Source organism: Culex quinquefasciatus, chromosome 3, assembly GCF_015732765.1.
Source record: "Culex quinquefasciatus strain JHB chromosome 3, VPISU_Cqui_1.0_pri_paternal, whole genome shotgun sequence".
NCBI lineage: Eukaryota > Metazoa > Arthropoda > Insecta > Diptera > Culicidae > Culex > Culex quinquefasciatus.
This window is the reverse complement of record NC_051863.1, coordinates 70,389,177-70,401,676: the sequence shown is the minus strand read 5'-3', so window position 1 is coordinate 70,401,676 and position 12,500 is coordinate 70,389,177. Positions and strand designations below refer to the sequence as shown.

At 36.4% G+C, this 12,500-nt stretch overlaps 1 protein-coding gene across 1 annotated transcript in view; it reads right to left on the bottom strand.

Annotated features, from left to right (window-relative positions):
* The window catches only part of LOC6054084, a 15,688-nt gene that overhangs the window by 1,843 nt on the left and 1,345 nt on the right, over positions 1-12,500 (bottom strand). The window contains exons 6-7 of the mRNA XM_038266412.1: positions 2,242-3,439; positions 1-156 (exon numbers count right to left, since the gene is read on the bottom strand). The exon at positions 1-156 is cut by the window's left edge and continues 716 nt beyond it. Of these exons, the coding sequence (XP_038122340.1) occupies positions 1-156; positions 2,242-3,439 (1,354 nt within the window). The remainder of the gene's footprint in view (positions 157-2,241; positions 3,440-12,500) is intronic.

Genomic DNA, 12,500 nt, shown 5'->3' with positions numbered 1-12,500 from the left:
GGTTTGGGCCATTGCCAGTTCTTGGAGCAGCGATTGGACGGGCGTTTCGATGGTTGGGCTGACGAGATGGCCGCCAAAGCTGGCTACGCTTTCCGAGCCTTCGGGAACGTCGGCGGTGCTGGGTATACGGAGAAGTTCGCGGCTGTGAGACACAAGCTGAAAGAAAGGAGGGTTGTCCTTGAAATCAGCATTTTCTGATCAAGCTCAAATTTTTGGGGCCATCAAAACTTGCAAGAATTCCTAAGTTATTAAAAAACTAGCCTTTAAAATTCAATATCTCACTGTACACAGTACCGTTTTTTGAGAACCTTCAAAATTTTAATGAAAATAACCCACAAAAAAAAATGTGCAGAGAAGAAAAAAACAAATGCTCTGATATTTTAAAGAGTTGTATGCCTTCGAAAGGCTTTAAAAATAGCTCAGCTGGAAAACAATATTGTTATGAAAATTTAAAAGTTGTCATGTAAGCAGCTCAAATAAGCTTTGAGTAATTTTTACGTTTTAAAATTATCACATTTTTAGTAAGAGGCTTTTTCTAGTATTTTTTTTTCTTTCAATTAATTGTTTAGTTTTTTGCTGAAATTAAAAAAAATCATGAAGAATACACTAAATATCAAAAGCCTGAAGAAATCTTTTTTTTATTTATTGGACAGACATTGTGTGTGAAAATGAAAAAAAGTGCAGTGCTTATTTTTTTGGTATTATTAAATAAGTCCTTTCTATATCATCATTGATCGGGAGGCACGACGTCCTGTGAAATATTGTTTTAAACTATGAAATGATGTTTGAGTGTTTTAAGTAAAATTACTGAAAATAAGTCATTTGTATATCATCGTCGATCGAAAGGCACACTGACGGCTTAACTCCTCTAGACTCTTCAGAAGAGTTGTTGCAAATGGAAAGGGGCAACTTTTGGTTTGGTTGAAAATTAAGGTGGTTCACTATTGGGGTGATTTTGATAATCTAACTTTTCAGGAATATTTTTGTGATTTTTTTTGTCTTCTAAAAAGTTGTTGTGCTTGCCAATCCAATCAAATTTGTCCAAGACACACACATTTTATCTCGTAATCTACGCCTACTACGACCAAATTTATAGAAAGCACCTGAGCAAACCTTTAAAACCAGTTTTTGAACGTAGCAATTCAGGATGAAGTTGTTGAGAGAAGAGTGATATTCGGGGCAATTTACAGCTCTAAAAAACAAACATTTTTATTTTTTGACAGGTCTTTTTGGACCTAAGGGTTTAAAGTTCCAGACATTTTAAGGTAAAAAAGATGCAAATTTAAAAAAAAAATGTTTAAACTCGAGATATCTTCATTTGAAAAAAGTTCAATATTCATGGGAAAACCTTATGGGGCCAACTTAATGAAATTCCAAAATTGTCCAAATATATGTTTTTTTTTATGTAATTTTTTCCGCTGAATCTGAATCTGCCATCAAAATTGACCCAAATTGACAAAAAAAGTTTTTTTGACACCCCTGAGATTTTTTCAGCGTTTGTAGAGTTTGGCTTGCGCCTTTTCGAGATATTTAAGTTTTAAATTTGCATCTTTTTAACCTTAAAATGTCTGTAACTTTTGACCCTCAAAAAGCCAACCAGCCAACATTTTTTTTGTTTTTCTAGAGCTCTAAAAGTGTCCCGAATATCACTTTTCTCGCTACAACTTAACCCTGAATTGTCACGTTAAAAACAGATTTTTGAAGATTTGCTCAGGTGCTTTCTTTAAATTTGGTCGTAGAAGGCGCCGTTTACGAAATAAAATTTTGGTGTCTTCGACAAATTTGTTTAGATTGGCAAGCCCAACAACTTTTTGAAGACATAAAAAATTCAAAAAATATTCCTGAAAAGTTGGATTTTCAAAATCATCTTTATAGTGAACCACCCTAATTTCAACCAAACCAAAAGTTGCCCCTTTCCATCTGCAACAACTCTTCTGAAGACATCAAAGCTCCAAAACTTCACAATTTTTCGGAAAATTAATTTTCCACTTAATTTTGCGATCTGGACCACAGTGCATTGGTGGGATATTTTTGAACAAAACAAAACAATATATTTTTGTGCAAAAAATATTGTGGTGACACTGAGGTTTTGAGCTTTTCGGCTATGAGTTTTATTTATCGCAAGAAACTGTCCTAAAAATACTCAAGATTCATGCTCAGTACGCTAACGGTAACAACTCATAGAATTTTTTGCTTAAAAAAACACATGCTCACACAATTTTGTAACACCCAAATACTGACCTTGAGGGAACTCTCATCAGCTGCTTGCATGACCAAAAACTTCGGGTACAGCAGTTCGTTCAACCTTTCTTCAATTTTAAGCCGCTGCTCGAGCTCAAAATTCGCTTGAATCCTCTGGAACATCTTGTGCAGCTCGGCATGAAACTTAAAATTTTGCGGCAACCGTGGCAAAATGTGGTCCACAATGAGAAAGTGCAACTTAATGTCCGCCGGGATATCGTTGATGTAAAAGTCCGGAATGATGGTCGGTTTGTTGGTGTTTTTGGGCAGCTTCGGAGCTCCAAACAGGAGTTTGGCCTTTTCGTGCTGATTTTGGTCGTAATTAAGGTGGAAATCTTTAAGCTCTTGTCGTAAGCCTTCAAACTCCTGACTCTCCTCCCAAGCTTCCCACCGGCAAACCACGGGTTCATGCCACCAAAAGCAGAACGTGGGAAGTTTGACTGTAATTTTAATGAAATCTTCGCTCGTTTCGGCCACGAACTGCATCTCGGTTAATTGGAGATCCGCCGGCAAGGTGGTGTAGATAAAGTCACTGCTCAGCTCGGTTGGTTGGGGAAGCTTTTGGAAGCGGCTTACGGAAAAGGTGCCTCCGGTAATACGGAATCTGCGCAAATTTACATGCTCCTCGCCGGCCAGACTCAACGAATCGGGCCCAATTTGTTCCATCTTTTGAAGGTACAGCTGCATCTCCTGCTGCACGAAATCCCCATCAATGTCCACCGTGGTCTCATCTGTTACGACCGGCGGGGCAATTTCCAGCGCTGGCTTTTCCTGGCCCTTCTTCTTGCCCTTCTTGCCACCCGATGTCTTCTTTTTTGCCTTGGCCTTGCCACCACTCTCCTTCTTGGCGGCTGCGGCACTCTTACCACCCCCAGCGGCACCACCCGAACTTTTGGCCAACTCCGCCTCTTCGAGCTCTTTTTGGCGTTGTGCGGCTTCAAAGCCCGCCCGAGTCTCCCTCATCTCGGTCAGCCGTTTCACCCGCAGGTTCTGCCTATCGGCCCATTCAATTTCCTGCGAGGCCAGCAGGTCCGGCACCGGCTCGAGGCACCCGCACCGGAACGTGGGCTCCAGATCGGACAGATGGTCATAGCCGGTCCACAGGCCGCGCATCAAAGCATCACGCAGATCAAACGAAACGGGTTTGGCCAGTTCCAGCCCGAGTGGGGTCATTTGGAGCGTTTTTACGAGGTAATTACTGGGAAGAAGGGGGAAATGGGAAAAAAAGTTTTTTTTTTAATTTTCATCCCAATTTTTATGCGGGTCAATAATGGATTATGATCATTGATGGCTAAGATGGAAAGAGCTTTGAGCAAAAAGTTTTCCCCCTTTCTACAAGCTCTGATATTGAATTGAATTCTTTGATGTCAAACAATCATTTGATCACGAAGCGAAGCAGCTTGTTGTATATTGCTCCCTGCAAGCATGTTCTGGTAATCATTTTTTCTTTAATCTGGACAACAATGTAGTAATCTCAAAACAGAAGAAAAAAAAACCTTCCAAAAGAAACCTGTGCTTCATCATGGAGCAATTATTTGAGACTTCAGATTATTTCATTGCATTTTTGCCTTCCTCACTTTACTGAGGAAAGGCTATAAAATCACTCGGAAAATAAACTTTTTAATTAGACCTCATAGACCTACCTTTATTTGTACATATCGACTCAGAATCATCAGCTGAGCAAATGTCTGTGTGTTTGGCTGTATGTAGGGGAGTTTGGGGTAATATGGACAGTGGGGGTAATTTGGACACCCCTTTAAAAATCACGTTTTCTTCGGATATAAAGTGAAAACGGCAATTTAAGTGATAATGCTAGTACTAGTAATGGCCTAGGAGTAAGGACAAACCAAAAAAGTTGGAATAGGTTAAGTAGTTTTGGTATAATATGTAAAAGTTTCCAAAGGCCGGTTGGAACTGCCTTAAATTCTAATATTTGAAGGTTAGGAAATAAGGTTTTGCAGGAGTTATATGGCAAAAAGTGGACATTTTTGTTTAAGAGGGATGCTTGGACGATGCCTGAGATATGTACGTATAAAAATTGTGCATTTTATCCATTTTATCATCAAAAATCGCAGTTTATGATAGAATATGCCATGGGGGTAATTTGGACATGGCTTGTGGGGTAATTTGGACATACCTGAAAGTCTACCTGTCAGGCAACAAAAAAGTAACTTTCATGGTTGGATGAGTTTTTAAAGGGATTTAGATAAATTTAGAGGGATTTAATATGTCAAAACCATCAAAAATGAATGTGAGCAATGAGAACTTTCATAAAACCCCTATTTTTTAATTTAGATAAAAATTGATGAAAATCTGATTACTGCACATTTGGCGTTCAACAAGACTCTAATGTTGATTGCTTTTAATTAATTTCTTTGACATTTCTAATTTCTATGCTGGTTTACAGTAATATTTAAATTTGAAGGGCTACAGAATGTAAAATTTAAAAAAAAATGATATTTTCAGGCTAATAAATTCTATATAAAAATTGATTTATATAAACATAAACGATACCTTAATCACTAAAAACAAGTATAGTGTGCCTGATCCAGAATCAATCTTTAAATCATTTCAGTATTAATGATTAAATTATGTATACTACACTGAACTATTTGTTATCTTCCTAAAGAATTATAGTTCTATCACAAAATCATTATTTAAACCTTTGATGAAATATTGTGAGCAAAACAACACTTCAAAATATAAAGCAATTACGAAACCAGGTTGAAGGATAAAAAACATGCTCAAAAAATCAAATGTTAAACTTATTCTTCAACATGTGTCCAAATTACCCCTCAAAAGGTGTTCATATTACCCCACAAGATATGTCCATATTACCCCACAAGGCATGTCCAAATTACCCCACAAGGCATGTCCAAATTACCCCATAGGGGTGTTCATATTACCCCCACACAAAAATGTGGGGGTAATTTGGACACCTTTTAATTTTTGCGATAAAAATGGGTTTTTCATCAAAATTTATCGGAATAAATGACATTTTTCCATCAAATATGGTCTCTATTATCCTCTGGTGTCATCCACATTCCTTTAAAATATCCATACAGCCCGTGACAGAGCAATTTCCTTAGGGTGTCCAAATTACCCCACACTCCCCTAGACATGTTTATCAAATCAATGTCACTGGAATATCTCGTCACAGGCTCAACCGATTTTGACCGGAATGGTTTCAATCGATCCGTCTTAACGTCCCCTATGTTACTATTTAAATTCATGCAGTTTTGTCATATATTTAAAAAGTTTTGTTGAAAAAAAAACTGTTTCATATTAAATTAAAATTATTATAAAAAGGGTGGCTTTTTCATGAAACCCTCACATGTTATATATTTTTAGAAAGCATTTGAGAAGTCCTTTCTTGTGGATTAAGAATTTTCAAGATCTGACTTAGCTATTTAAAATTACAAGTAGTTTAAAAAATTGTATAAATTTACATAACCTCAAATGGTCCGTCTGATCACCACGAAAAAAGCCTTGTAGAGGGATGCCATTTTACTGAAAGGCGGTGTCTGTATAATCTTGACAAAAAGTCTGTAGGAAGTCTGTTTTTTTAATCGTCACTTATTTTTATTAGGACCTCTTAGGTGCTGCGATCACGTTAGGGGAGATCTATAAACCATGTGGACACTTTAGGGGATTGTAATCACACTATTAATGAGATGAAGGCACCAACTACCTAAAGGTGGGTTAAGTAACGTTTTTATTTTGATGAATCTTTGAGTGTACTTTTTCTATGACCAAAGAAGTCATTTTGCATCATTAGTTGGTCCCTGCAAGTCTACATACAATGTTGGTAACCGTCCTTACAAGAAGGCTATTTAAATATTCAAATACCTTGATTTTTCTAGAAAAAATACACTTTAAAAATACCCTTTTAGTTTAAATAACACCACAGCAAAATTAGGGACGCAACATAATCAAATCTGATAAATATTATTTCTCGGTATGTTTAGATAGCCGGGACCGTGGTGTAGGGTTAAGCGTGATTGCCTCTCACCCAGTCGGCCTGGGTTCGATCCCAGAAGGTCCCGGTGGCAAATTTTGAGACGAGATTTGTCTGATCACGCCTTCCGTCGGATGGAGAAGTAAATGTTGGCCCCGGTCTAACCTAGAGGTTAGGTCGATAGCTCAGTCCAGGTGTAGGAGTCGTCTCCCTGGGTCCTATCCCGGTGGAGTCGCTGGTAGGCTGTTGGACTCACAATCCAAAGGTCGTCAGTTCGAATCCCGGGGTGGACGGAAGCTTAGGTATAAAAAGAGGTTTGGAATTGCCTCAACAATCAAGCTTTCGGACATCAAGTTTCGAGTAGGAATCCCGTAATCGGGAACGCCAAGGCAATGCTGTAGAGCGAATAATTTGATTTTTATTTTTTTATTTTTGTTTAGATACCAAAAATGGCATCTTTTAAGCTTTGGTACAAATTTATTTAACTTTGTTGTCAATTTACCATTAATATGTTAACTTTACGTTTAGATGTCAAATCAAAATTGCACTCAAAAATAAATTAACATAAATTTCATAATCGTGCATCGTTTTGATGTTAAAGCCACTAATTTTATTTATAGGGAATTTTTTACTTGGTTACTTGGAGACATTGAACACTTAAGATACATCCTCTTAAGGGAAAGCAAACAGGAAAATAAGGTTTTCTCTACATCACCACCAAATACAGTGGACTCTCTGGCTGTCGATCTTCTCGATATCAAAAAAAAAGTGACAGTAAATTCAACAGTTCTTTCAAACAGTAAATTTGACAGTTCTTTCAAATAGATTGCTTTGATTTTTTGTTCTATAATAACTCCCACTCTCGACGGTCCCTTCAATATCGACAACGAGAGTGTCCACTGTAGCGTCAAATTTTTAAAGTAAAAAATTTAGTTATTGAGAAACTTTCCGATTCATTGAATACCTTGAATCCACCTTGATTCCAGAAAATAAAGTTTTCATTGTATTCATGTGTATTCAGCTATGTTTTTAAAATGTCATAGGGAGTGTCTTTACAACAGTTATTCAAATTTGGTCACCTTGGCCTTCAAATGATAGTTTATGCGTTTTTGAAAGAAAAAGTTGTATTTTTTTAGCGAAAAAAAAATCCAAGCTCGCTCCGCAAAACAAGCTAAATTTTTCTGACCATACTACTACATGCAGCGAATTTTCAAAATTCTTAGGATATAAACGTTTTTAGATTAAAATTAAAACATTGGTTACAACGTTTGCAAAGGGAGAGCATATATTGGATAACTTCATTTGCTTGCTCAAAAACGATATTTGTTTATAACATTTTATGAAAAAATCATGAGATCCACATTATTTTTTTCTTGGAAGTCAAACTTATCATCTTTCATTTGCGCCCATGACAGCTAAAGTTGGTTAAAATGGAGCGAAGGTATTTTTTTTTGAAAAAAAACATGGTTTTTATGAAAATCGACGAAAATGGCAATTTCTTGGACCACCCTAACACGGCGTAAGCCACCCTAAAGGCCAAACAAAAAACTACGGCCAAGGAAGCCCCAGAAAAAAATGAGTCAAATCGAAGCACTTTTACTTTTTTTCTTTAACTTTCAAATGGAACTGCTGTATAAATATGTCGTTTACGTCACTTTGTGAAAAAAATTCATCTCATCTAACATTTCGAAAGGGCCGAACATTCAATGTTATGCCGTATTGAAATGTCTTCATTTATAAAAATCAAAATGTTGTTTGCGAAAAGATCGGAAAATTACACGAAAGTTTCATATTTTAATATGAAAATCGGACAAAATAATCGGGATTTTTTTTTTCCTGTTTCTTTTTCTTTTATCTGCTGTATTTCAGCAACCAGTGATCCAATATGCAATGTTTCTAAGACGAAGTTGCAGAAAATTTTCTGAACTTTTTGAAAAAAAAAAATTTAGGACGGACAATCACGAACACAATTAAAAAAAAACCGGATTTTTCAGACAAAATTTAATTTTGAATGGCTTTATTTTGAAAATTGTGCAAGTAATCAAAAGTATTGTAGACTATTTTTCGATTGCAAATTCAATTTTACATAAAAAAGAAGTGAAAAAATAAGTCCAAAATTTATTTTTTATAAACATCACTGTTAAAAAACGATACTCGTCGGCAGAATTTCGGTCCATACCTTTGAATGGCTCAAAAGATGCGGGGTTTTGTCCCATAAAACAAATGAAAAAAAATTATTTAAACACAGATTTGAGAAACTGAATTTTCGGTAAAAAAAATAAATTAAAAAATCACAATTTTTTTTCGTGTGTCTATTTTTTCTGAATAGTCATCCTCAATACCTACAACTTTGCCGAAGATACCAAAGTATTCAAAAAAATCTTGAAAAGTTACCATTTTATGGGTGAACCAATGACACAGAACGGCTTTTTTGGTGATAGAGAGGTCCGAAATCGGTATTTAAAGCATGGATAGCATTTTTCTTCTTAAAGTTACTAAATAAACCTTTTGGAGATTTTGATACAGATTGTTTATTGCCAATATTTTTTTTAACAAAGGAAAGAATTGTGAATATTTTATTGGACTTCAATAGTCTTGCGAAGATAGATAGATTCTAGAGTTTTTTTGAATAGGTCCTATAAACATATGAATGATAATAGTTCATAAGACCTTTAAAAAAAACTTTACAATTAATCACTTTGGCCAAACTTTTGTAAGACAAGATTATACAATTATTTTTTGATTTTGAATCCGATAGAATTTCAAAACGACGAATTAGAAGCAAATCAGGAAAAGCTCATAAACTTCATAAATCAAATATCAAATCAGGCAAGTTAGCACGCATGTGAGCATAAAAATATTTTTTCTTCCCTTAGAGCCGTCCGCTTGGAAATGGTTATTTTTGGAGCAAAAAATCCTAATGATATGGTGTGCTGGATAGCTTCCATCATGGATGTAGCATTTAAACTTTAAACTTCTTTCACGGGACAATTGTCCTTGTCGTGAGAAGAATCCCCGCAAACCATGCATTTTGGAACCATTGCGCAATGATCAGTACCGTGACCGAATGCCTGGCAACGCCGGCACTGGGTCAGATTCTGGCCATTACCGCCATGTTTCGTAAAATACTCCCACTTTACCCGTACATGGAACAAAAACTGAACTTTGGCTTGGCGTCGTGAATATTTTCGTTTTTTGAAGTGATTTTTCGGGATTTTTGGTCAAATTGGTTTACGGGACGATTAGTGTTGTTGTGTCGTTGAGTTGATCGTGAAATTTAATTATTTTGAAGTGTTTTTGGTGTAGGGGAAGGTGGGGCAAGACGACCATATGGGGCAAGAGGAACAATCGCTCGTACGGTCGTAATTTTTACAATTTTGATTATTTCCAGTATGAGGAATTGTTGCTAGCAATGCAATCAGCTGATTCTACTACCACATAACCGCCAAAACAACGTAAACGCCACGGGGCATAAGATTTAATGAAGTTTTTTAAAAACCTTTGTTTTCTTATAATATTTGGAAAGTACAAAATAAGGCTTAGGGTTCGTTTTAAGGCTCATTTTATCAAAATGCAATTTTTCCTAGATCAGTAGTGTCCCTACCAATGATTTGCACCTATTAGAAAGTATGATTTGACTTTTGGTTATTTTTGTTGAGAGCTTTTAAAAAATCTTGTTCAGGTGGGGCAAGTGTACCATATGAATTTTTAGTATGGAAAAAAATACGAATTGCTGCAGCAACATATTTTATTGGGAAATAATACAAAAAAGTTCTTAAAAACTGATAAACAATTGTTAAAAAAAATTTCCACACAAAATAAAGTGATACTATGAAAATTTACTATTTATCATCTAAGTAATTATTTTTTTCGTAAGAGCGATCAAATTTTTAGTAAAATATTATTATTTAACCTAAAAATGAAAGAAACGTTACAAATACATTCTAATCTGATGTTTCAAAGTGATAGCAGTTCACTTGTAAGCAAATTAACATGTTTTTTCATGCATTGTTCCTCTTGCCCCAACGGGTTGTTCGTCTTGCCCCACTAGTTGAGTAGAACGTACGGAAAATCAAAAATTTTAAAATCAATTTTTAACATTGAAAAACAGGATTTTTTCAAAATTTGTTCTATCAAAGTCTTAGTCAAGACCTGAAATAAGATGATTATGATAAAATCCGGCAGATGTTTTAACATTTTAATGGGTTTTAACGAGCATTTTCTTAGCTTGTTACACTTGCCCCACTTTCCCCTATCAGAACGTTGTGAAGTGTTCGTTTTCTGCAGTGCAAACTTGTTTTTCGAAAGGGGTATCGGGGCTATTTACTGAGTGTTCGACGAACGGCAGCAGACAACGAAGTTCGGAGTGGCTTAGAAATCGGAATAACATAATGGTAGTGAAAATTTTCTAGAGTTTCTGGTGTTTTATTGCAAAATTGTGAAATTTGATTTGTTATTTCCAAGATGGCGGTACGAGAAGCAGTACCTCGGCGGATGAAAATTTCGGAAGAGAGGAGAGAGATATAATTTTTGCGAGAGCGGAGCATAAAAACTCCACAAGCAGGTTTACCAGTGGCCACAAAAGAGAAAAATGGAAATGTTTCTCAGAAGAGTTGTGTCAGTGTGTGTGAGCGAAACATAATTTAGAGAGAGAGGGAGAAAGAGAGCTAAGGAAGAAAACATAAATTGCAGAATTTTGAGCCTCGGTTATGTTGCAAGCCGTGTGTGTTGGTGTAGCCAAAGAGAAGGGAAGCAGTGTTTTTTTATGCTCTCGACCTACTTGACTTGTGTCTGTGTGAGTGCATGCGTCTTGGATTACCGCGGGCTTCAAAACTGGAGTCAGCTGTGAGAGGAGCTGCCGGTGCGACGAAAGGTGACAGTTCATAGACGCTTTGTGCCAGTGTTTCAGCCACCACGCCATTACATTTGACGGTGGTCGGTGGCGGAACTAATTCAGTGATGCCTTCTTAGCAGAATCCCGGTGAGTTTGTTCCAAGAAAAAGTTTGTTCTTTTGGTGTCATTCATCATGCATTTAACTTTAAAATTCAATAACTCTATCATAATATATTTAACTTGAAAATTAAGTAACTAAATTTTGCACTGGACAGGAAGCATAAAATACATGTAGATTTTTAATCAGTCTTGTTTCAAATTATTCGTTGATTTGTTAGTGAGTTAAATTATTCCTCAGTCGCCTGTCTTTGATTTACTTATCATTAACTAATCCTTTAACTCCTTTAAATTTAATATTAATTTCTTGACAGCAGCATCCGATTGCACGCCGTGAGAATAAAATACATCAAACAACTAAAATATAAAAAAACTCAGTCTGTATTCTTCGCATTATTCTTAGTTTATCAAATCTTTTCCTTCTCTTTAGGTTTCAGCGGTGTGTGTGTGCGCCGCAGAGGCACACAAAGTGGAGCGAAAACAGAATCGTCGTCAGTTGAAAAAGAATCGCGCGATAAAATGTTCTTTTCGATTTTATGAAGAGTAAAGCGTTTTTTATTTACTATTTTTGAAATTTGCACGCGTTATCTAAATTGTACAATCATTAAAAATATACTGATAAGTCCAGCCCATAGCACTACTGCTCGGTTGGCACGCGTTCGATTAAAAAAAACTTTCTAACTAATCAATAATTTATCTTTCCGCAGCCGGCTGCCTAAGATTTAAAAATTTTCAACCGATAAACAAAATGCTTATGGTCACATCACTGCCACTCGTGAATCCTGACCTCATACCCATCTACTAACCCCCTCAAAACTCATGTGATACTTTGTCGGAGAAGCAGTCGATTGGGCGGTCTCTATCACTCAAGTATCGGACTAACATTCCCATCCACTTCCCCGTGACCCTACCACTGGTCGTGGCCGGCGCCGGTATTGATCAGCATGATAGGGGCCTTTGAGAAGTTGCGAAGCGAGGAAAGATAGCTCCCACTTATCTTCCACGGCTCGTGGATGTAACTTCTGGAGATCCTGGTCAATAACGGAGTAGCAACTGCTGGAGGGCACCTATACTTATGCTAAAAAATCCTAATGATATGGTGTTTCGGGAAAGTTTTTCCTAATTTAATGAAAATTTTAATTCCGAAAATTGATAATAATTTAATAGTTATTGAAACAGATGCTTTTCTCCATACATTTTTGACGATTTGTCCCAAACATACTTCAAGCGATTAGAAGGAGGGGTTCCTGTGGTCAAAATGAGCTCAAATTTGAAATTTATCCTAGTGATGGGTCAATCTTTGATTTCTGGGGTTTGTCCAAGTAGGCCCGGATTTAGACTACCTTACTG